We start from the raw sequence: 26,119 nt of genomic DNA on the forward strand, positions 1-26,119 counted from the left end.
GCCCTGCCTCACCTGAGCTCATGGCCAGTGGACCTGCTGGACCTGCGGCGCCCGCCTCCCCTCGCCAAGGATGTGCTTTCCCAGTGGTGTGGCAGCTTCAGACTAGCTGCCCGGGTGGTGGCCACAAGTCCCAGGCGGAGGGCTCAGCTGCAGACGGTGAGAGCTGGGGGGGTAATGTTGACGTATATAAATTTGGGGGGGGGGGGGGAAGGTAAAAAAAGTTCCCTTACCCCTGATATAAACCAATGGGTTTCTAGAGCTCCCCAGACAGTGGCGTTTGAGTCTCATTGCCCAGCAGTAGCAGCAGAAGAGCACCACCCAGACTTCTTGGTACAGTAGCTGCTTCCCAAGCTAAGTTCCAGAAAACAAGAAGCAGATGAAATATGCAAAGGCATGAATGGTCTCCCAGCTTCCCATGTGTTAAGTAGCAATAATGCTATTTAACTGTCAATAATACTACTTACCTGTCCCAACATCACTTTTCACAGGGTTATTGGGATTAATTGGAGGTTAAGGAAACAATGATGGAATGGTGTTTTGTTTGTTTGTTTGTTTGTTTTGGGGGGTGTTGCCTTTTATGTGCTCTTATTATAGACACCATGGGTGATGTTCATTCAGCTGCATGGTTTTTGGAGGGTGTGTTATGTTTTTCCAGGCAGTATCAACCAGGGTTAATGCAAATACTGTGATTAAATAAATAACCTACAGAAAATAACCTCAGGTCGTTCATCATGGCAAGATACTGAGGATAGTACTGTCTTTTCCTCTCTCCTTTCTCTTCCTCTCTCCTCTCTCTCTTCCCTGAAAGAAAACCATTTAATCTTTTTATGGCTTGTGTAGGCGGGTATTTTCTTCCCAGAAAGATGTGAGGATGGGTTGGGGTGAGAAAAAAGCTTGCAGGCTAAATGAAAAACTGCTTTTAAATTTAAAAAAAGTGTGCAAGTTTATATTTATGTGAACAGCAGAATTATCTCCAACTTTAGGGAATAACAAATGGCTCAGTGTTTTAGAGATCTGGCTGAGGAGGCAGAGTTTGGGAGTTTCAGTCCCCACAATGCCTCCTGTGAGTAGAGCCAGCCTGTGGGGCCTTGGGCAAGCTGCACAGTTCCAGAGCAGCCCCAGAAGAGAATGATAATCTACTTCTGAGTACCCTCTACCGGAAATACCCTGAAAAGGGTCCCCGTAAGTCAGAATTGACTCAACACCACTTTATTATTAAAGCAAACAGCACATGTTTTCTGTACAGTACCTGTGACCTGGATGGGAAAGACAAGAAGACTGGAAGGAATTGCCTTTCTGTTCCTTCCTTCCTTTCTTCCTTCTGATAAATCTTTAGCGACCTGTTTGTCACTGATCAATATATTACTCGTAATAAATCTAAGTATTCTGTTCTAAATGGACAAAACTTCTTTATGTACTAAATTATTTTATTTATCATAATACTTTATTTTAAGGGTTTTATCATGTCTATTTATTTTTACTGCAATATATACTGGTTTCACATTGCCCCTGAAATCCAAACAGGAAGGTCAGTAAATATATGTATAAATAAAGGCCCCAGCCTTACAGCATTCAACATAATTACTGTATAAATCATTACGTTCTGTCAAGTTTGTTCCAACTTACAACAACTTTCCTTGCATTTTCTGGGTATGAATGCTTTAGAAATGCTTCAGCAGTGCCTCCTTCTGGTAGCGACAAGGGATAGTACAGCTTACCTACAAAATCTGGCTTTTCTCCCAGGAGGCTCTGTTGGTTCCTGACCTCTAGTTCTACAATTAGGTGCTCTAACCCTACTGAGCTATTTAAGCAGTGCTGAGAATAGTTAAGCCTGTTAAAACCGTTAGCTTTACCACACTTAGCTATTTGTGAGATTGTCATTCATTTGGTCTTGATTCTTTGAAATTTTTTAATACCATATTTTGGAGTATTAGTCAATACAATGAAAACCCTCATCCTATAGTAAAATGTGCCAAATTGTATTACTAGCTAGTGTTATACTTGCAAACATTCTCAGAAAAGCTAAAAAATGTTAATAGTGGATCATTAGAGCTGAACTTAATTGTGACAAAGCCTTTTTATTTCATTGCCCCTACATGTGAATTACATGCGTGGAAAGAAGATAGTATGTCTGTTGGCCCTTTCTGATAAATTACTGTGCCGAGTGTGTAGAGGACACTCAAACTTTCCTCTGGTCACTCTTCTCTAAGCAAGTGATGGAATAGTCATTATCTCACAAAGCCTAGTATGGCCTGCTTATGTGCATACTTATTTCCTGGTGGAGAGTGTGGACCTATTTCCTGATTTGTTTTCAAGTACTTTATCTCCCCTACCTTTTATTTAACAAAGCTAGCCAACTTCCCACATATAGGTTTCTCAGTAGATAGATAAGGTGGTACTTTGGCCATCTAATGAGAGGAGAAGACTCCGTGGAAAAGACCCTGATGTTGGGAAAGTGTGATGGCAAGAGGAGAAGGGGACGACCAAGGATGAGATGGCTGGACAGTGTCTGCGAGGCAACCAACATGAATTTGACACACTCCGGGAGGCAGTGGAAGATAGGAGGGCCTGGCGTGCTCTTGTCCATGGGGTCACGAAGAGTCGGACACGACTAAACGAAACGAAAACGAAACGAAGCCAACTTCACTGTGCTCAGGTTACTCCCAACTCAAAGAATGAGACTGTGGGCCTGCACATTATCTTGCTTTCTCTCAAGGAAAGTCTGTCAGTCCCTCTCTGAGTCTCCAGCAGGGGATGACACTGTTCTTGTTCTAAGGAGAGGAGAGGAAAAAACCACCTGGAGCTGCGCTTCTGTACCTTCCCACTTCCTTAAATTACTGACGGTATAGCAGGAACATGTTGAAGTTCTCAAGTTAGTTGAGAACTGATTTGTCAGTGCTGACTCAAATCTTACTGCTCTCGCTGGAACTAAATCCAGAATAATTATAGTTTGATTGGGCCCTGAGTTTTTCTAAATTATTAGATATATATTTTCCAGTTTCACCCTTGAACTGCCATCATTGTGTGCATGTATTCATTCCCATGCAAAACAATAAATGTCTTCAGGGTACTTTATCTAAATAATCAGCTGGCCACGGATGGTGTTTGTGATTTAGTGTAAATAATCACATTACTTCACTTTCCAGGGTGTTTAGCTCACTGAGCCGTCTGCAGTGTTGTGTTCTCCTTGCTGTCTGCTAATGAGAAAAGATGTATTTCAGGCACTCGGGTCTTTAACCCAGAATAAAACTCATCAGCTGTGTTCTGTTTATTTTCTGAGACATCTTGTTCTTTACTAAGAATGTTAAACTGAAACAGGCCACGCTGGCTTCTGTTGATCTTTAAACAGGATGCTATGGAGAAAATGGGAAGAGTTGGAAGAACAGTACTGCCAAACCACAAGGATAAAAGGTAATGGGGTTTTCTTTTTTGAGTGTCACTCTCTGAGAATTAGGAAAGGGTATGAAGCTGCCTGTTCTTGCTGCCCTTTGAAATGTTTAGCATCTATTCCAGGGGTGTGCCAGCTCAGCAGGGCCGAGGACCAGTTTTCAGATCTGCCGGCACCCCAAGGGGAGGGGCTGATGGGGAGTGCGTGGCCAAAGAGTAAAATTTACACGTTTCTTTATTTATTTTGTAAAGTGTGCTACAATTATTTTTTCAAACTGAAGAATGAGTTAGTTAAACTAAAAACGGGTGGGGGGGGTACTGAAAAAGCCCTGCTGCAAAAAAACAAAAAAGCTATTTTTTTTTTTAATGGAGATGTATCTCCCATTTTCTGGCTGCTGGAGGCAGTCAAAAAAATGGCAGAAGCTACTTCTCTGCCCATGTTTAGTACTTCTGCTGCCTGATTTAACCAGGACAGCCCTTGTGGTTTCAGATTTAGTTGTGCTGGCAAATCTGAGACCAGCCAGCCCAAGGGAGATTCATGGCACCAGTGGCTTCTGCCCATCCCAACCGTATTACAGCTAGTGCATCTTTGAGTTAGGATTGCAATTGTCTGTATTTATTTTCAAGAAAATGACCTTCTGTGTATTGTATCATGTATGAATGGTTACATGACTACCAAAAGTACTTAGGGATGAGATGAGGCAAAGAAAAGGAAGAGTATTTGAGTTGTTTAATGCCATCCAGCTTGCAAAGGACTACAGCAAAATCTTGTATGTACCAATTTTCAGCACCACTATGCCCTACTATGAGTTTGCCAATGAGGAGGCAAAGGGACATGAAGGTGATTTTCCAGAAAAGAACCAGTCCATCACTGTCCTTTGCAACAACATTTCATGTAAAACCACTAGTCCTCAGGCAACCGTTATAGTGTAATTAATAACAATATGGAGAAAGAAAGAGTCAAAAGGCTTAGATCTTAGAATCATAGAATCATGAAGTTGGAAGGGGCCTGTAAGTCCATTGAACCCCCTACTCAATGCAGCAGTACAAATCAAAGCAGATCTGACAGATGGTTGTCCAAATTTCTCTTGAACACCTCCAACGCTGGAGCGCTCACTACCTCTCAGGATAATTTGTTCCATTGCCATACAGCTCTAACCGTTGGGAAATTTTTCCTGATATTCAACCCAAATCTGGCTTCCTGTCACCTGAGCCCATTGTTGCACTCAGGGATGACTGAGAACAGGTCCTGCCCCTCCTCTATATGGCAGCTTTTCAAGTATTTGAAATGTGTTATCACATCACCCCTCAGTCTTCTTTTCTCAAGGCAAAACATGCCCAGTTATTTCAGCCTTCCCGTACAGGGCTTGGTTTCCAGCCCCCTGATCATCCTTGTTGCCCTCCCCTGAACTTGTTCCAATTTGGTGCCATCCTCCTGATGAGGCCTAACCAGTGTGGAATAGAAGGGAACGAGGATCTTGCAGGATTTGGAGATTACACTTCTGTTAATGCAGCCAAAAATAGCATTTGCCTTTTTTTGTAGCCACATCACACTGTTGGCTCATATTCAGCTTGTGATGTAAAATGATTCCAGGATCCTCCTCGCTTTTAGTATTGCTAAGCCAGGTATCCTCCATCTTGTACCTGTGTGCTTGGTTTCTTTTTCCTAGGTGCAGTACTTTGCACATATCCCTGTTAAATTTCATTGTTGTTTTCAGCTCAGTAGTCAAGCTTATCTAGATGATTTTGAATTTTTTTTCTGTCTTCCGCGGTGTTAGCTATTCCACCCAATTTTATGTCATCTACAAATTTGATTGGTATTCCCTGTATCCCCTGATCCGGGTCATTAATAAAAATATTGAAGAGCACTGGGCCCAGGACTGAGCCCTGCAGTATGCCACTTGTTACCTCCTCCCAGCTAGAGAAGGACCCATTAATCATCACCCTCTTAGTACGATTCTATAGCCAATTGTGTATCCATCTGTCACTTCATCTATCCAGCCCACACCTAGTTAGCTTGCTAATCAGGATCTTATGGGGCACTTTGTCAAAAGCTTTGTTGAAGTCAAGATATACTATGTGTGCAGCATTTTCTCTGTCTATTAGGGAGGTAACGAGATCAGATTAGTTTGGCAGAATTTGTTCTTTACAAATCCATGTTGGCTTCTAGTTATTACTGCATTGTTTTCTAGGTGTTTGCATAGCGACTTCTTTATAATCTGTTCCAGAATTTTGCCTGGGATTGATGTCAGGCTGACTGGCCTGTAGTTCCCAGGTTCCTCCTTTTTGCTTTTTGTAGATAGGGACAACATTAGTGCTCCTCCAGTCACCTGGCACCTCACTCATCTTGTTAGGTGTCGATGATGTGTCTTAACAAACTTAGAACTTGCAGGCAAAGAAACAGTAGGGATAGATTTTTGTAGCAAACTGATGTTACCTGGAATTTTTCCAACAATGAAATGCTTATATCATGATACTCAGATGAACATTGATATGATTGTCTGTGATTATTTTATTTCATTCTGATATTAACCCTTAATTGGGATACATGCTAGCTGTGATAAGCAACACACTTTTGATCTTTGACCAGGAAGATCTATGTATCTCCGTAGGATTCCTGGGGGAGTCAAGCAACCTATCTCAGGTTCTAACACTTGCACTTAAATTCAAAAGACAGCCATCTTCAGCACAACAACTGCTCATGTAAACAGGCTTCAATAGAGCCATTTCTATGGAAAGCTGAAATGCAGGAGAGAAAGACTAGCATTATTCATAGCATAACTAGTGACTGATTGGCTTCCCCTTATTACATGAAGAGATGGAGCAATTGGGAGTTGAGGGGGCTGCAAAGTGAGAAAGATTTCACAGAAAATAAGCAGATATTTGACCGTTGAAAGAAGTGTTCTTGATCAGAAGAGGCTAAAGGGAAAGTTTGGGAGGCTGTAGGAGGAAGTGGTAGGTTTTTTTTAATTTAGGGATGTTATTTAAGAAGGACAGAAATCAGCAGTTAGAAACAGTAAGGACATCAGACAGCAACGGAGATAACAGAAACTCTGACTAAAATGCCAAATGTGTAGGAGTGGTTCAAAATGACTTAGAATTATTGGCTGAAATCCAGTGGTAAGTCACAGCTAGAGTAGTCCCATTGAATCAGTGGAATGTACAGAGGAGCTGCTTTCCCAGATCCCCAGAGATACAATGGGCCTATTCTAGTTGCAACTGACTGGAGTCATTTCCAATTTGTAGAACACCTTATGTTCTTTGATAGCCTAACTTTGCTATGTTACTGTGCGGCACCTCATGACTTCTGTCTGTTGTGAACCACAACACACATTGGCTGTGCTCCTAAGATACATTTAAGGATGTTCAGGAAAGGACACATTCCTTCTGCGATATTCTTTGCAGCACGTGAAAGGCCTCTCTGGTGTCCTACCTCTGTGATGCATGGGCTGTGGGAAGCTTCTAGGGAAGGGAGAATCACCCCTCGTTGGGCTTGGGTCATAATATATATTAATACTATTCATTTAAAAAATCCCTCCCCTGCTAGTCAGTTAGCCTCTGGTATTGTTTTGGGAGAGGGGCCAGCCCCTTCAAAAAGGCCTTTTGGGAGACAGATGCCTGCCTGCAGGGGCATATATGAGAGGGTTTTTATTCGTCTTTTTTTTAAAAAAAAATGTTCTGTGAACTTCCATAAATTAACTCATTTTAGGATCTGAGCCTCTGCTTTCAAATACGAGACAGAAGCTGACCACATACTTACCTGTATTTGAGAAGTGCCACAGCACCACCTGCAGGTTAAGTGAAGACTCTACCCAAGACACTCAAGAGATTCTTACATTTGCATTTTCAGCCAAAGACTTCAACTTACTTATACTTTAGGAATACAGAACCCAGGTAGATTTGAATAACATGGATCCAAGGTTTAAGCTGAGTTGGAGAAATGCACAGAGACACATTGTTTTCAGCTGATGAGGATTTAGACTACTGTACTAGGATACATGCAGTGCCGTGGAGGCAGCTGATGGTGGACTCCCTCTATTCAGGTTATTGCAACAAATTTATTTAACAGGTGGAGGACGGGGGGGAAAATGCCAGTCTCATTTGCCATGGGAAAATGCAAGGGCAAGATAGGCATGAGATTATTTGGAAGAATATTATTTGGCTTTGAATCACCAACATCAGTTGCCTGAATTAAGTGGAGCTGGCCCTACCATTAGGCTCAGCCATCAAATTCTTACTGCCATTAAAAGGGTAGTAAAGTATTTTTCACTTTGTTATTAATGTAATTTTACCACTGAGGAGTTTCCTGTGTCAGATACCACAATAATTTGCCTTACCAAGAGCATTGTGTTCTTTGTCTTAAAATGGTGCTGCTGCCATTGGTTGTCCTGAGTATGTGACTGGCTGGCTGGCTGACTGTTCCCCCATTGTCTGTTGATGAAGAGATGCCTAGGATCGGGCATTAGCCGCTTGATATTAAAACACGCTTATTTGAACACATAGGAAGCTCATTGATTGAACAGGAGAGAGCCATAATTTCAGGTGAGGCAGTTCAGGAGCCACCACTGTTTGAAAATAGGGGCCATTGGTTTAGGAATACTCTGCTTCCAATTAAAGATATGTATGAGACAATATAACCCAATAGCAATCAGTATCAAGCACATTTGAGGCAGGTGATTTCAAGTTTTCCACAATACATATTGAGGAGCATAGAGCACATGGATGCAGATGTGAGGTTGTCTGTTCTTCTCTGCACTCACAGAGGGGTGGGCTAGTGTAAAAACTCGATTATGTTTAGGAATAGGATGCTAGGACATAATTCTGCATTGATAATTTTATGTGTGATCAATTAAATGCTCCACAATAGCCTTAGCCTCGACATGTAGAGATTAATTATTATACACTATATTGTGACATTGGCCCATCTAAGCATAAAGCTGTGACACCACCCATACGTTATGGTGTTTATTTAAATACACTCACACCCACACACACCCCTAAATGTATGTGCATTTGACAGTACAGTGTCTGTACATTTTCTGTGACTATAAGGTACAAGAGAACTTTATGATGCGTTTTTAACATGAAGAGGATTTCCATACTAATATAGTGTTCAAATCCAGTGATTTGATGCTCATTTGTAATAGAATCACTTCAGCCAAGGTCAGCAGATCTGCACATTTGCACCTTTAAAAGGATGCTCTTAAGAGTAGGATGGATACGCAAGTACAGAGATTACAAACTGAATCGAATTGTCTACACTGACATTTCGTGAGGGAAAAAAATGGTTGGGAGGACTGAGACCAAAGTTGTCAAACAAAAAGTGTCAATGTATATTTTGAGGATTTTGATAATATGGCATATACTATCATATATTAGTATATATTATACTAATATGTGATAGTATATTTCATACTATCAAGATCCTCAAAATATGTATTATGTATGCATATATGTTTTATATACTATCAGATATATATAAGAGAGATTTATTAACAAGTTGTTTTTTCCATTCCTTGTCATGTACCAGTTGTGTGACGTAGCAGGCGACAAAGAACACAAACAGCAATTTCTGGCCAATTTTTTTTTTGATGTTGTTGCTGCTGCAGAGCTACCCACACGACTAGAACACTGCTTCGAGCACCTGTTTTCTTTGTTCTCCCAAGAAGTCATGGAGCAATTGATGTAGACTTGTATGCAGAGCTTCATGGCTGATGGGAGGACTGGCAGCATTGGTAGGATGATTGTTTCACACCCTTTCCTTTTTAGCAGTGGTCAAATCCTTCCTGCCCAACATACACACACATTGTCACAGTGCAAATAAGGAGCAAGAATGGAATGGTTTTTTTTTAGCAGAGTCTTAAGTAAAGAAAAGCCAACTGAACCTTTGGTGCAGAACTCAGGCAAAGTGGCCACTGTTTGCCTGGAGCTTTGCCCAAGCAAGTCCTATCAAATAGAAATGGAGCAGAAGCAGGAATCATGTCTTTGCATAATTTCCCTTATTTTGGTGTGGTTTGTGTGAGAAGAGGCCCCACTGAGTTGTTCTTGGTGCTTATTACAAACATTTTCAAATAGTTTTAATTGTTTGGATCTATTTTTCCCCCACAGATATTATGACAAGAAGTATGAGGTGTTTCTAAAACTTTTGGAACATCAGCGGGAGTATAAAGCTATCATGCAGAGTGTGCCATCTGTGTAAAGGAGTATCACTCTTGATGGAGAATTCTCATTGTCCTGTCCCTCATCCCCATGCATTTCTTGAATCTTTTTTTTTCTGTCTGAAACCACAATTATAATTCCATTCTTAATAAACAGTTTCCAAATAATTGCCAGTCTCCAAGCTAATGTCAAACACTAAATCAAATTATTTCCTTTTGTCTCCAAAGAAAGCAAAGGTCACAATGTGCTGCTGTCAGGGAGAGTGGCACTATGGTATAAGTAAAAAGGTAAAGGTTCCCCTTGACATTTTTATTCCAGTCGTGTCTGACTCTAAGGGGCGGTGCTCATCCCGTTTTCAAGCCGTAGAGCCAGCACTATGGTATAGTACTTACAAAAGTTATAGTGTGCATTATTTCATGATATAGAAAAGTGTAATTGGGCAATGTTTTCCCTCACACCCACAGCCCTGGGGCTTCCTATTTCCATTATTTATTATCTATACCATCCTTTTGACCCATGGCTGTTGCTGGCCCACCTCTCCACTCATTTTTTAATAGATGTTCTCTAGAAGTATAAAGGAAGGGGAACCTCTTCAGCTAAAGAAGTTGCATAGTAGTTGGTTAATACTTTGGGCAGCCAAAAATAGCACAAGTGCTCTTATCAGTTAATAAGATCTTTTAAAAGATGAATGTTCAGGCTACTTCTCACAATTCAGTAATATCACTGTGGGGTACAGCGAAACGTGTCTAGATCAGAGTCTGGAAATCTCATTTTTTTGTAACATAATTGCCCAAATTCCATTCTGATCCAAAGAGTAAGTTTCCTGAGGACTCAACCAGGGGGTAACTGACTCTAACACACTGCTCTGGCCACGAAGCAGCTCCGACAACAAGAAGCAGGAAACAGCAATAAGCGCTTAACAGTGCCTAGAACAAGTGGTCTGTACTTCACTGCAGATGCTGGACTCAATCTAGTCATTAGTCCACTGAGAATACATCCACTGAGACTTTAGTAAGCCATCACTTACATAAGGCCCATTGATTTCAGTAGTTCTGCTGTGGCTGGGACTAACCACCAGAATGTGCCTTACCTATCCTAATTTCTTTCTGCTTGCTAATCTATGAATATAATAAATATTTCACAAAGACAATTAGAAAAAAAGTAGAATACACACATACACAAATGCTGAAGGATGAAACACTGATTCTTCAGAACTTTGTGAATAATAAATATGTATATACTGTACACACATTCTTATGCACAGACACATCAAAAGTATAACACTCATTTCATAACACAAACACAACAGTTTACATTTAAAGAATATTCAGAATGTTCTTCTCTTACCAGTAATTTTAATGTTCTTCATATGTATATTTCGGTGTCTATGCTTATATCAGACGCCACAAGTTTAGTCTCAGTTTTGTTATCTATAACAGTGGTTCCAAACCTTTTTTCCTTTGTTGTACCCCTTGGCAGCCCATTTCAATAAATTGTACCCTTCATATTAGCACGTTTGTAAGTAATACCATTGCTGTTATTTCAAATCTATATGTTCCAACTGTAACCAAACACATTCTTTAGGAGGGACTCCACACCATTCACCAAAATAACAAAGTGAGGGAACTTTCTTGAGGTTCAGTAATGAAGAAAATCTGCTCCGCCACTCATCATAACGTTAAACTAATTTCACAACTTTTGACTTGTATCTTGTCATACTCTGTTGACATATGAGCGTTTTCCTGCCATTATTCAGTATTTTTCATATAACCCTAAACATACTGGTTCATGCCCCTGCAGGTACACATGTCCCAGGTTGGGAATCACTGATCTATAATGATGAATAGGAAATTGCATGGGGTACTCAATTTCTCTCTGAAAACAAAGAAATAAAAAAGTTACAACTGAGACACTCAGCATGGAGAAGGGATATTTTTAAAAAAAAAAAAACCCTCTGCATGTCCAAAAGTAGTATGTTCTTTGTCCAATTCATATAATCCCTTTTATTCCATTAGTGGGATTGTGTTTGCTTGTTTGTTTGTTTCAGTTTGGGGGCACTGCTGTGTTTGCTTGACAATGGAATTGCCATCCAAGAAAGCAACAAGTTGCTTTCCCCCTCTCAGCCTCCTCATCTCCTGAAAATCTCCTCCAGATGGCTGGGAGACCCTGCAAAACAGATCTGGAAGAGCTGCAGAGGGGAAGAGAAGACAGAAGAATTACATTGTACCAGTAGAAGTCCACTAATACAATGCTGGATTTTTTAAAAACTATTGGCAAAGATACACAAACCACAATCCTGTATACATACATCTATAATAAAAGAGTGTTCCAAAGGATCGCCGAAGCTTTGGACTCCAAGATCAGTTAGCTGCTGAATGCTCAAGGCAATTTCTTTTTCCTTTGTGTGCCAAACACATGAATGTCATTTTGATGGCACCACAGTCCTAGACATTGCAGTAATTAGTATAAATGTACCTTTTTGTATATGTGTGTGTGGTCATATTTGTGCTTTTGAGCTGTGACACTTTCGGGGAAACTTTTTGCTGTTGTGCTTTCCAGAAGTCCAGCCAACTATCACAGATGTGAAATTTTCTCTTTAGAACAGCAGAGCATCTTTGAAAACACATAGACGTCATGGATCCATGATTAACTGTAGAGCTTCCACATGGCATGTTCTGAGTTGCTTTTCTGGAAACTAAAGTACAGCACATTCCTTAAAGCTTTAGTGTTACTCTAATCATAGAACCCACAGAACTGAGGAATTGGAAAGAACTCCAAGGATCCATCCCCTTCCCAAAACAGGAAGGTCTTCCTGTCCAAGCAGGAAACCCACAGTCCATTGCTTCGGGACACTAGGAGAGTTCACTGTGTTCTGGTAGTTTTTTCTCCTTAAGAAGAACTAGGGCTTCACTGTGAGTCCCACAGAATGTTTTGTGTTCCAGAGTTTGCAGTACTTGTTCCTTCAGACTCTATTTGGGAACAGATGTTTATCATACAAATTAAAAGGAGGAATACAACAACTAGGTCATCAACTGCAGCCAGGATTCCGCAAAGAGGTTCCGGCATCACATCAAAGGGAGACACGATGGACATGAGGGTTCCAAAAGAGCAGATGACAACTCTGAGGAAGAAGATCCACACGAGGCCACCCAGTGTAAAGATTCCTCGTACAGCAAGGTTGAGAATCAGTGGCATGTCATAAAGGTAATCTGTAAACTAGATGCAGAATTTGGGTATGTTATAAAATTGTCATTTTTATTCATGGCACTTAATTTAATGTGTTGCAGGGCAAGATCTCAGTAAGGAGAAGGATTTTAAGGTTATCCCTGAAAGAAAAAACCTTTAAATCCCTGATAACTGGCCCAAACACTATTATTATTAAAGTGGAGAAAACACAATAAACATCCAGGTGGCAAGCCTTCATTATTTGGCTAATCGCTCCAGTTAGTTGGCTTGTCTCCCCTTGGCCAACATTACCCATGTCCCTTCGAGGACTCACTGCTCCATTAATGATAGTGATGCTTTGCATGATGGAACTTCTGGTAGTGGGAATTTTAATCAATTGGTGCCACATGGTGTAGCAGACTCATGTAGAGGGATAACAATCTCGAATGCAACATAAAATTAATGACAAGACTGAATTACTTATAAAGAAATCAGAGACGTTGGCACTTACAAGTCGAGGCTGTCCTGAAAAGCGCTTGTTGTAATCTCTGATGTCATACACAACTCCTTTGCTTGGCTTGTCGGGCTGGCTTTCACAAGACAAATTGTACAGAAGAATAACCTTCAGGTAAAAAGCAAGGAGAAGTAATTTAGATTAGAGCTGGAACAAGTGCAAGTGTTGTTTCCGCCAAAGCTGTTTTACAGTTTTATTAGGCCTTCTCTCATCTTCCATGGCACTTCCTTATACCTTTGTGCGTTGTCGTATGCAGCCAGTACGCAAGGTCAGATGAGTCTAAGGAGATCTAATGTGAGCAGCAGGAGCCAACCAGCCACATGAAGTGGGAGCTAACCAACCGTAATAAAAAGCTTGCTTTAAGCACACTGTTTAATATTTGATAGAAGTTCCCTGATTTGGCAGGCGTTAGATGAGAGATGCAGATGGCTGTTGGAGGATAGATGAGTTTGGAAAACGTGTGTAATTTAAACAGAATTACTTTCAATAAATGTTCACCTTCTGTGGTAGCTCTAAAAATGCAAATACAAATGTTTACCTTCTGTCTGCAGAGTGGGCAGCTAATCGCATCTAACCAAGACCCATGTTTCCAGTAGGCAATCAGACAAGAACCTAGAAAAAAGGAGACACAATCTTGAAAAATGCCATCAGCCTTGGTTACCTTTTTTTTACCCTTTACATTGAGAAAAAGTTTCCATACTGAGACAATTTTTTTTTAAAAAAAGTGAGGAAATGTTGTTCGGGAAAATGCTGAAAACAGTGATTACAAAACATCCTCCATCTCACCTACCATTGATAGATGAAAGGTCAGGTGCAGTTGACAACCAAAGAGTAACAGCAACAAAAAAATAAATTTAAAGGCCTCAGAAACATGAAATCCTAACCCTGAAAGTGTTGGGACATACCCAGTCTCATCAGATTTTGGAAACGAAACAGGGTCAAATCTGGTTAGTGTTTTAATGGGAGACTATTGTAGAATACCTGGTCTCTCCAACTAGGTCTAGGAAAGAATCCTTCCTGAAGCAATGAAGAGTTGCCATCAGTTAGAATTGGCAATACTGGTCTAGATGGATCAAGTGGTCTGACCCAGTTTAAAGCAGCTTCCTCTGTTCTGTGTTTCGCAGTTGAATAAGAATGGATGCAACTAGGTATACTGGTATGCAGAATTTGAAATAAACATTTCCAGGGATTCCCATATAGAGTAGTGATGCCACCTAGAACCAAATTACAGATGTGTGTCCATCAAAGACAGCCATGTAGTCCTTTACACAACACAAATGTAGAAGTAATGCCTTTATTTTGACCACGAAAAATCAAACAACCAGTGTGAGCTTTCACAGTTAAAAACCACTTCTTCAAGCCTGCACCAATATCTTGTGGAGGGTGCAGAAACATTATAAATGAATATCCCAAACTTTTCATAGCCACTTAGAGTCCCTTGTTGGGAGAAATGTGGCATATAAATAAAACTAATAAAGAAACTAATAATAATAAAGTCTACCAGGTAGATTTCTTAAGGTGAGCTCTGAGTATACTTGGCAGACGTCTCCTACATTTGCATCTACATACATGTATTAAAAGAAAAAGAGACTAGTTTTCCAAGTTGTTAAAAACCAGGTATTAAAAATTATTATTTTCTGCCACAATTCATTTCCAACAGCAAAATAGGTAGGCAGGAAAGACGAAGCCATCTTCAACTCAGCTATTTGTGCATATCCACATTTTAAAAATTATCTCATATCCCATTTTAATCCCGTTCGCTATGGAATATTGCAAGGCCCCCAAGAAACACTCTGTTGGCTATTAGCGATTAGAGAAAATAACGTTGACACAGGATCAGCTTTCTGCTCTATTTCCTGGACATATGGTTTGAGATATATATATGAAATTTGAAACATCTTAGAAGAAACACTGGAATTCCTGACAATGCCAGAGATTAGCGATCATACATTTTCCCTTCAAGTCATAGTCAATCACCATTTAAAACAATCAGCAAACATGATGTTTAAATATATGTTTGCTCACTTTCACTCATTTTTGAAAGCTAATTAAATAAAATATGCAACTTTCAAACAACATGTACTGATTCAAGAAAAACAGATTTTTGTTTGTGTCTCTGTGATATTACATAGGTTGCGTACAGCCATCTCAACTGTGTTATAAAAGTAATCTTTATTTGGAAACAGAGTCGCTGGTTTGTATTGAGTTATCTCTTGTTATGCCACATTAACAATCACAGGAACATTTAGGAAGAGACTTGCGTGGAGGTGAGCTAAATCATGAAGGATCTTGTTTTATGGAAATTAGATAAATATTGGCTGGAATCCTGCTGAGCAGCTACACAACCTGCATCATTTTTAAAGCAAAATATTGTAAATTAAGAAATCTTTGTACATATTGTCTATCACACACTGAATTGTGCGACTTGGCATACAATAGATTAAGGCTATGAAGGTAACATATGCTAGTTTGCCTCTAAAAGTTACACCATTTCAGCCATTATATTGCATATTTATATTAATGCATTTATGTTGCTGTGTTTTTTACTGAAAGATTTTGGATGAAATCCAGTTGGCATAAATATATGCCACACAAGCCAGATGACACCATCATCAGGTGATGATCCCCCTCTTCACATTCTGATGCTCCATGTTGTTGTTGTTGCTTAGTCGTTAAGTCATTTCCGACTCTTCATGACCTCATGGACCAGAGCACGCCAGGCCTTCCTGTCCCCCACTGCCTCCTGGAGATTGGTCAAATTCATGTTGCTGGCTTTGATGACCCCCTTCAAGGATTGCTGTCTTGTCATGGCGAAGGGGCTTGAGTAATTCAGAGAAGCTATGGGCTATGCTGTGCAGGGACACCCAAGATGGACAGGTCATAGTGGAGAGTTCCACCTGGAGCAGGAACTGGCTAGCCGCGCCAGTATTTTTGCCAAGAAAACTACATAAACAGAAACAAAATGCTAAAAGATATGATGCTGGAAGATGAGCCCCTCAGGTTGGAAGGCATCCAACATGTTACTGAGGAACAGTGGAGTACAAGTACAAGTAGCTCCAGAGCTAATGTAGTGGTTGGGCCAAAGCCGAAAGGACACTCAGCAGCGAATGTGCCTGGAAGCGAAAGGAAAGTCCGATGCTGCAAAGAAAAATACTGCATAGGAACCTAGAATGTAAGATCTATGAACCTTGGGAAGCTGGAGGTGGTCAAACAGGAGATGGCAAGAATAAACATTGACATCCTGGGAGTCAATGAATTAAAATGGATGGGAATGAGCCAATTCAATTCAGACTGTTACCATATCTACTATAGTGGGCAAGAATCCCATAGAAGAAATGGAGTAGCCCTCATAGTCAACAAAAGAGTGAGGAAAGCTATACTGCAATACAATCTCAAAAATGATAGAATGATTTCAATACGAATCCAAGACACACCTTTCAAAATCACAGCAATCCAAGTTTATGCACCAACCACCAATCTGAAGTGGCTGCAATTGACCAATTCTATGAAGACTTACAATATCTTCTAGAACTGACAACAAAGAAAGATGTTCTTGTCATTTTAGGGGGCTGAAAAGCTAAAGTAGGGAGTCAAGAGATAAAAGGAACAACAGGTAAGTTTGGCCTTGGAGTTCAAAACGAAGCAGGGGAAAGGCTAATAGAGTTTTGTCAAGAGAAAAAGCTGGTCATCAAAAACACTCTTTTGCAACAACACAAGGGGCAACTCTACACATGGACATCACCAGATGGACAATACCGAAATCAGATTGATTATATGCTCTGCAGCCAAAGATGGAGAAGCCCTATACAATCAGCAAAAACAAGACCTGGAGCTGATTGTGGCTCTGATCATCAGCTTCTTATAGCAAAAGTCAAGATTAAACTGAAGAAAGAGGGAAAAACCACTGGGCTAGTCAGGTATAATCTAAACCAAATCCCTTAGGAATACACAGTGGAAGTGAAGTACAGATTTAAGGAACTAGATTTGGTGGACAGAGTGCCTGAAGAACTTTGGACAGAGGCTCGTAGCATTGTACAGGAGGCAGCAACATCCCAAAGAAAAGGAAATGCAAGAAAGCAAAGTGGCTGTTCAGCAAGGCCTTAGAAATAGCAGAGAAGAGAAGGGAAACAAAATTCAAGAGAGGTAGGGAAAGTTACAGAAAATTGAAGGCAGACTTCCAAAGAATAGCAAGGAGTGACAAGAAGGCCTTCTTAAATGAACAGTGCAAAGATATAGTGGAAAATAATAGAAAGGGAAAAAACATAGATCTGTTCAAAAAAATTGGAGATATTAAAGGATCCTTTTGTGCAAAGATGGACATGATAAAGGACAAATATGGTAGGGACCTTACAGAAGCAGAAAACATCTAAAAGAAGTGGCAAGAATGCACAGAGGAATTATACTAGGAAAATCTGGATGTCCAGGACATCCCAGATAGTGTGGTTGCTGATCTTGAGCTAGACATCCTGGAGAGTGAAGTCAAGTGGACCTTAAAAAGCAAGGCTAACAACAAGGCCAGTGGAGGTGATGGCATTCCAGTGGAACTATTTAAAATCTTAAAAGATGATGCTGTTAAGGTGCTACACTCAATATGCCAGCAAGTTTGGAAAACTCAACAGTGGCCAGAGGACTGGAAAAGATCATTCTACATCCCAATCGCAAAGAACGGCAGTGCCAAAGAATGCTCCAACTACCATACAATTGCACTCATTTCATACACTAGCAAGGTTATGCTCAAAATCCTACAAGGTAGGCTTCAGCACATGTGGACTGAGAACTCCCAGAAGTACAAGCTGGGTTTTGAAGGGGCCTCTGCTAGAGACCAAATTGCTAATATGCGCTGGATTATGGAGAAAGCCAAAGAGTTCCAGAAAAACATCTACTTCTGCTTCATTGACTACGTAAGACCCTGTTACATACAGCACTGATGTTACCTGTCTGTCATGGGTTGGAGGGAAAGTTCCATCCTATGGGGAGTGGAAGGCGGGACATCAGGAGGAGGGGCTGTACTGTATATATATGTGGAGTTTGTGTGGAGGAGTTTGGAGAAGCTGGGAAGAAGAAGCTGGTGTGGGAGTCTGTGTGTCAGACAGGGTACTACTTTGTGTCAGTCAGTACCAACCTGATAGGTTCAGGTGTCTGTATGGTTAGCCAGAACTGATAGGTTCAGGGTCTGTGCTTTATTTAAAGGTGTTCTGTGTGAACCAAACTGGTGTATGTATGATTGAGACTAAGCCACGTTACTGTATCTTATTCACTTGACCATTTTTTTTTTCCTTGTGTGTTATTTAAATAAACCTTATTCCTTTGTTTGTTAAAAATCCATTCCTGGTCTGTGTGACTCCTTACAGGGAATGGTTGGTGGCAGCTTAGTGAAACTGTGGCACACTCCAGTAGGTCTGGGGTTGTCACAGACCCTTTGACTGTGTGAACCAGAGCTAACTATGGCAAGTTCTTAAAGAAATGGGAGTGCCTGACCACCTTACCCACCTCCTGAGAAATCTATATGTGGGACAGGAAGCAACAGTTAGAACTGGATATGGAACAATTGGGAAAGGAGTAGGACAAGGCTGTATATTGTCTCCCTGCTTATTTAACTTATATGCAGAATCCATCATGTGAAAGGCAGGACTGGATGAATCCCAAACCGGAATTAAGATTGCCGGAAGAAATATCAACAACCTCAGATACACAGATGATACCACTCTGATGGCAGAAAGTGAGGAATTAAAGAACCTCTTAATGTGGGTGAAAGAAGAGAGTGCAAAAAATGGTCTGAAACTCAACAAAAAAGCCCTAAGCTCATGGCCACTGGTCCCATAACCTCCTGGCAAACAGAAGGGAATGATATGGAGGTAGTGACAGGTTTTCCTTTCTTGGGCTCCATGATCACTGCAGATAGTGACAGAAGCCATGAAATTAAAAGACGCGATGAGAAACCTAGACTTCCTTCAGAATGGATAGGTTTGTTCTCCTTGCAGTCCAGGGGACTCTCAAGAGTCTCCTCCAGCACCACAATTGAAAAGCATCAATTCTTTGGCAGTCAGCCTTCTTTATGGTTCATCTCTCACTGCCATACATTGCTACTGGAAGAACCATAGCTTTGACTATGCAGACTTTTGTTGGCAAGGTGATGTCTCTGCTTTTTAAGATACTAACTAGGTTTGTGCCCCCTAGGGATCCCTTTTGCTCTTGAAAAGGCTTTAGGAGCTTTGGGACTGGGAGGTGGACTGGGGTCTTTTAATGTTAGAAACTTTCCATTTGTTACATTGGCACAGGATCCCCAAAATTCAGTGTACACTTTACTTTAGTTTAGTTTTGGTTAATGGTGTTGCCTTTTGAACATGGAGTTTTCATTATCAAATGGGAAACATGGTAGCAATTCCAGTATATTCTAAGGGTCATTTGATTGCCGCCTTGTGTGAGTGCTATGTCTTATCATTCTGTCACCAAAAAGAAAACATTGCAGAACTAAAAATAAAACCATTATTAAAATCTTGATCCAAAAAATCTATACCATAATAGGAAGGATAACTTTTTATCAAATTAGGTGGGATTGTAATTAGTAAGTGGGAAAACATTTGGATTCTTTACCTTTCAGTAGCCATAGTTGCTAATCAAGAAGCCCCTGATGGAATTTTAGTCATGTGCTTAGTCACACAACTTGCACACTACTAGGAATTTAACTGAGCTTGTTAATTAGCAACCATTCACTGCTCTGAGTTATGCCACTTACCTGGTTTCTGGCAATGTTTTATTTGGCAGGAAAATTTCCTACTTAACTATCACTTATGTTCTTTCTCTGTCTTTAATAAAATTATGATGTGTGTATACAAGACATAGCATGAAGTAAATAAATAACATTGGGTTGGATCCAGACTGATTTAATCAATTGATTATAGGGGAAATCTACAGTCGTCTAACCTGTACATCAGTCATGGGCATGTTTACCCCAATTAATAGAGCAATACAGTTTCAGTATTTGTTCGGATGTTTATATATTTGTTTGTCTATAGTTGCATGCAGTGTAAAGGTTTGGTAAAATTAAACGTAGGTACGTGGAAAATGAAGTCATCCTATTAACTTACCACAAAATAAATGCCCACAGTTGGTTCCTACTGGGAAAGTAGCAGGCTGGAGGCAGATAGGACAACTCGAATCACTATGGTAACATCGCTGCCACTGCCTAAGAGATTCCTAAGAGAAAAGAGGGAGGTTGTCTCTTCAAAGATAATATATTCCAATTCATTCATGAAATACACAGTCAATCTTCATAATCCTAAAGTAACCTAAGAGAAGTCTGGCTGAGACAAACATATAACATTTTTTTTTCTGAGCCAAAAGTTACCATTCTGCTTATTTACTACTTTAATGCATTTCAAGGCCTGCTGCTGGAACATCAGTAGGGTGGACTTCCTTTGGAGGAAATATTTTATCAAAGTACTCCCCCCGAAAATAACAACACTCTGATCTCAGCTTTAGTGGTATGGCAATCCCATATGCGCACAAGACAGGGAAACCTGATTAATGAAGTCATTCTGTTTCTACACATTCAGCAGATCATGTATCAACCCTTTGTTTTGAAAAGTAATTGTGGTTCTTGTTTTCTAAGTTTCATCTCTTACGAAAGCAGGAACAAAATATGCTTCTAATTAGGTCATCAAGATGCTGGTTCCAGGGAAATTCAGCTGTTCCAGAGAGCCAGTGATAGAAGTTTGGATGGCTTTGCTGAAATCCCTAACCTTAGCATGCATAAGACTCCTTTTATATTTTCCTTTGTATCTTAATGAATTACAGTTTCTAAACTTACTATGTGATTCTTTGAGGAGAAAGAAGCATAATCCTTTGCCATAGGACTCATCTCTTGACTTTATATTTTAAAAATCTGTGAGGAAAAAAACATGCACAAAATTTAGTTATAAATTGCTATAGAGAAGGGTTGTGTCAAGTGTACTCATAAGACAAATAGACAGAACATATTTACACAGCAGTGTATATTTCTGTGCCAGAAAGAAAGAACTGAGTTCTTAGAAGGGTGTCCACTCCCCAAAAAGAAATGATTTGTCTTTTAAAGCAGTAACAGCTCTGGATGAACAGCTTTCGAACACCAGTTATCCAATATTGCTTTCAGGAAAGAACCTAGCAGTTAATCAATTAACTTCAACTCAGTAAATGCTTTCTGTAGGCAAGGCTCATAAAACGTAACTTTCTCATTTGAGTCAATATATAAAAAGAAGCATATTAAACTGATTCCGACTTATTTAGTGGTCGTATGAGCTGCGGTTTGGGGTCTGCAGTTGAGATGGAGTGCCATTCATTGTTGGGGTAATCTTTTAGGAGGAGGACTCAAACTCCCAGAATCCTCCGGGTAGAATGCTATCCTACAAACATACACTTGCATTTCACCCACCTGGAAAGGGCCTGCCTTGGAGCCTTCTGAAGCCCCTGTTTCCTATTGTTAAAGTAACTCCCCCCCCCCAAACAAAAGCCCTGTTTGGTGCATCCTGGAAGGCCTAAGTCTTTGTGGGACATGTAGTTCTTTGGGACTAAATCTCTATAGAGCCTAACCAGCAGGAAGACTGTACCTTCCATGAAGACCTAGGTCTCCAAGGAAGCACTGAGGCAACTTCCCCCTTTTTAAAAAATTGACAATAAAAAAACTGGGCCTTAGAAGCCTCCGAGGTAGGCTCTGTTCCAGGTGAGTGAAATGTGGATTATGTCTGTAGGTTGAAACTCCCAGAATTCTGTCTGGGGAATTTTTGAACAATTCTGGACGTTGGGATAAAAAAAAGTAAATAAAACTCGCACACTCCTATCTTGAAACATTTTCCCATTTGTCAAATGCAAAGACAGCAGTCAACAGTCTTGCTTTTTGTGTGCATTTCCAGACATAGAGGTGAATAGAGAATTGACATCAGCAGGAGCGTCATAAGTGCATCACATCTGAAGATTATACTTAAATGCTGAAAATACAAGATTTTGTCAATAGAAACAAATATTTAAATATATATGCCTGCAATCCTCTTCTGACTTTTCTCAGAGTAAGCCCCATTGAGAGCAGAAATGAACAGACAAATACCAGATGCCACTCTCAGCTGGCAGCCATAGTATAGACTACAGCAGTGGTTCCAAAACCTGGCTTTCAAAATGTTATTGGAGCACAACACACAAAATCCTTGATCACTCTGGATTGCTGGCTGGAGCATCTAGAAATTGATGCCCAACAAGCAACAACCTCTGCAACCCAAGTCTGGAAAACACTGGAGTAAAACAGAGATGGAGTATGTGTGGCCCTCCGCATATTAGTGGACTGTAATTTCAGTAATTACAGTCCATCATTGTCTATGTTGGCTACAGCTGATGGGAATTGCCACTCCAAAGCATCTGGGTGGCCACATGTTCTCCACACTTGGACTAGATGTTCAAAGCTGATCATTATACCTTGTTTGTCTCTGAACCTACAAATTTGGATATTCTGCATATAATCATTGAATTCTACTGGACATGTCTGGATGAATGATTTATAAATTGCAATCTTTAAACATTATGTAAACTGTTTTTGGAAAAAAATGGGAGGGTGGAAAATCATATAAGATTTTTACTTTTCAGTGGATTACCAGAAGTTTGCTCTGCATCAAAGAGAGGTTCATAATCTAAAGCATCTTTTCTGTTTTGGTTGGAGCAACATATACAAAGAGATTAAGTCTATACAGAGTCTGGAGCCTTAGACATATTTCAACAGTGTAAGAGTCTGTGGGTATTAGGAATCCCCAGTCAGTTTACAGATCAGGTCAAAGAAGCTGTTTCCTTATCTCTGACCCAAGGCCTGATTTATCATTTAAAGTGACTGCTGGTTTAAAAAAAGCAACAAAACTGCCCTCTGTTTATCTTGAACTAAGTCCAGCATCTCCACTGGGCTATAAAAAGAAAAGAGCATCATACAGAACTAAAGTTTAATTTAGGCACATGTACTACAATTTGTAAGGTTTTGATATTGAAACTTTATTGACTGCATCTGCCAATTGAGCTGTAAGAAACTAATTAAAAGCAGATGTCATATTATCTCCCTTTCTGCCAGCTAGCTATAGATTCCCATAACTTTGTATTTAACAGAATCTGTTTGGCTCATGGAAAACTAAAAATAATATTTTGAAAATTGATATGTTTTGCCTGAATTTGGGGTTGGATAAAACTAGTAGCAAAATACCGGGACTTAAAATCCAATTGTTAACTAGAATAGCCCAACTGATTCTATATAAACATGGTAATTAAATTGGATAACTTTTCCAGATGTCAAAATTGGACCTTGTGACATATTGGAGACCTCTGCCTTTTCCAGGAAACATCGTGAAATTTCCAGCATTTAACTACATAGTTAAATGCCAATAGTTAATTTCCACAAGGACTTGGACCACTGCATCCTTTGGAGGGAAAATGATTGTCACCAACAATATGTTAACACTCATTGATCAGACTGCATTTACATCTGAGAGAACAAATTAACCTCTATATTGCTAACCTTTTCCATTTTCCTCCTCTAGAGAATCTGCCTGGGGAATGATGTATCTTCATGGAAATAAGGTACTTTGAAAGAGTACATTACTGATTTTGGCATATCTGTCATGGAGACAGGCAGCACTGGAAACAATTTCAGCATTCATAATAAGGTATGACCCATTGTGAGTAGTACCAGGGCAAATCTGGATTAAAAGGGCGACTTTGATTCTTTGTCACCTTAGAAAAAGACAATGTTCACTAGAAAGAACTCATTCCAATTCCAAACTAAAATCTATTATATTGAATTAAATCTATACGATCCCATTTTAAAATGTTTGATTGAATGGTATTTGTATATTTTCAATAAAATAAAATACATTAAACTTAAGTATTCTTAATAGCACTCCATTGAAACTACAACCTCAGATATTGAACATTTGGAAATAGTGGGTTTTGAGCTGGTAAAATTTTATTATTTTACAAATATACATCAACATTTAGGCTTACAAAGATTCTGATCAAGGCAGGATTGTTCTGCACACAGATGCCTACGGTTGAAATATTTAGAATTTCCTACAGTTTAGGATCCCAGATCTCTCAAGAGCAGGTTTTTTGCTGACAAAGTGAATAGAGGGCAGGATTGGCAGAAACTGGTTTCCCCAGCTTCCATTCTTGATTTTTTTTTTTAAAAAAAAAAAAATCCAATTATAATCTATATTAATTTTTTAAAATATTACTTACCAGTTCAATAATGCCTTTAGTGGAGAATGAGATTAATAAGTGCAATATTTAAATCAGAACTAAATTTAACAGGAAACAAGGGGTTGAGGAGGAATAAAATTCTAACTGTATTATCTTCACATTTTAAAGCTAGCCTCAGGAGAGGACAAAATGTTATTTTTGCAGTTGTGTGCATTTTTCTGTTGAACTGATTAGAATATGAAATTCACATTTCTTATTTAAAGCCACCCATTTTAGCATCTTACCTGGTGCCAGAAGACTGCTGCAATCATCAGCACAAATGCATTAACAGCCTCTTTAAAAGCTAGTGCTGCCTTCTATGCGCTACGCTGACAGCAGAGTGTGGTGATATGGAGTCACAGCCCATCCTTCATTAAGGCAGGCTGTTTAGTTAATGATTAACTTGCTTGACTAATGTCAAGGTTTCCCCAGGGTTTCTAAATACTAGTAGAGGGAAGTAATCTCCCCCCCCCCCCAAATTTGGAAAGGAAACAGCTTTTGCTTTAAAATGTAAGTGATTGTCGAGAAGTCACTATAACTTTCAGCTCTGAAGTTGCTGAAGGACATTCTTTGCATTCCTGGTAAGATAAGAGGTTAGTAAAAGTAAATCACGGATATAAGGCCAAAAAAAGAGGTAGCTTGATTATAAAATGGGTGTAGTTCCCACTGTTTGCCAAGGAAGCTGAAATTCACCTGATTAAAGGCAAGCTGGGAGAAGGAGATCATTCTTAAAAAGGTTTAATGAAGGGAATACTAATATGGACCATTAAGTGGCAATAGAAAAAATTACAGTAGAGAAAATTAGGTAGAATCAAATTCATTTGATCAGTGGTTGCTGCTGGTTATGTAAGACACTCTATACTTAGTGGAGAATTTGTACAACCTAATGAACAAAGTGCTAACGCAAATCAGGGCGGTAAATTGTGCTATGACTGGGCCATTCTTCGGAGATCCAGCCTCAAGTAGTCCTTCTGGCTGGTTCTGGGTTTAGTGAGATAACTTTAAAAAATAGTTTAGATTTGAGAAACAATAGCAGTAGATTACAGAAACATTAAATAGAAATAGACCTGGGGGAAATGGGGAAAAAAGAATAGAAAGATTAAATCCTGTTCCTTAGCACAAGTCAAACTGTAACTTTTAGACCATTCTTCTCTGGTAAACAAACCATCCTCACAATTCATGGAGCACACATATACATGGACCAAGCATGCATATGCATGTGTCCCCAAGAATCACAGCATGGAAAGTTTGTTTACTGTGAAGAACAGCCCAAAAGTTACAATTTGGCTTGTGTGGAAGAACAGGATTTTGGCCTTTTTGCTATTTAGCATGTTCGTTGAACACAGAGGCTGGCTGGATAGCTCAGTGGTTTCGGTATCTGTCTGTGGAGTCAGAGGCTGGGAATTCAATTCTTCACTATGCCTCCTGTGAGTAGAGCCAGCCTATGTGGCCTTGGGCAAGCTGTACAGTCCCAGGATGCCCCCAGAAGAACGGGGTGGTCAATCACTTCTGAATATTCTCTACCATGAAAACCCTAAAAAGTCAGAACTGACTTGACGGGCTATGGTGATGATGACTGAACATAGAACTAATTTCTGGGAACAAACAGTGAACAGCAGACTAAGAAGAAAAAGCACATCACAGATAATTTCAAAG

General features: G+C 39.8%; 2 protein-coding genes across 21 annotated transcripts in view; one reads left to right on the plus strand and one right to left on the minus strand.

The window, feature by feature from the left end:
• FGGY (FGGY carbohydrate kinase domain containing) overlaps positions 1-26,119 on the plus strand; it is a 224,458-nt gene that overhangs the window by 187,963 nt on the left and 10,376 nt on the right. For 17 of the 20 annotated variants that reach the window (XR_012086425.2, XM_072997696.2, XM_078392925.1 and 14 more), the window contains 2 exons: positions 3,350-3,411; positions 9,496-9,713. Coding sequence is in view for 17 of the 20 variants with exons in the window: in XM_072997696.2 (XP_072853797.2) it covers positions 3,350-3,411; positions 9,496-9,586 (153 nt within the window). In the remaining 3 variants the exon portion in view is untranslated. Of the gene's footprint in view, positions 1-3,349; positions 3,412-9,495; positions 9,714-23,766; positions 24,820-26,119 lie in introns of those variants that run through there. The other 3 variants (XR_013544951.1, XR_012086424.2, XM_072997694.2) reach the window with 2 other exon arrangements.
• On the minus strand, positions 10,762-24,837 carry LOC110077126 (E3 ubiquitin-protein ligase RNF170). Its single transcript, XM_072997707.2, has 6 exons — positions 24,709-24,837; positions 21,036-21,110; positions 20,314-20,422; positions 13,764-13,837; positions 13,223-13,333; positions 10,762-12,762 (listed from the first exon to the last, which is right to left on the minus strand). The coding sequence occupies exons 2-6, from the start codon at positions 21,084-21,086 to the stop codon at positions 12,454-12,456; spliced, it is 654 nt and encodes a 217-aa protein (XP_072853808.2). The 5' UTR covers positions 21,087-21,110; positions 24,709-24,837; the 3' UTR covers positions 10,762-12,453.

This window comes from Pogona vitticeps, chromosome 4, assembly GCF_051106095.1.
Source record: "Pogona vitticeps strain Pit_001003342236 chromosome 4, PviZW2.1, whole genome shotgun sequence".
NCBI lineage: Eukaryota > Metazoa > Chordata > Lepidosauria > Squamata > Agamidae > Pogona > Pogona vitticeps.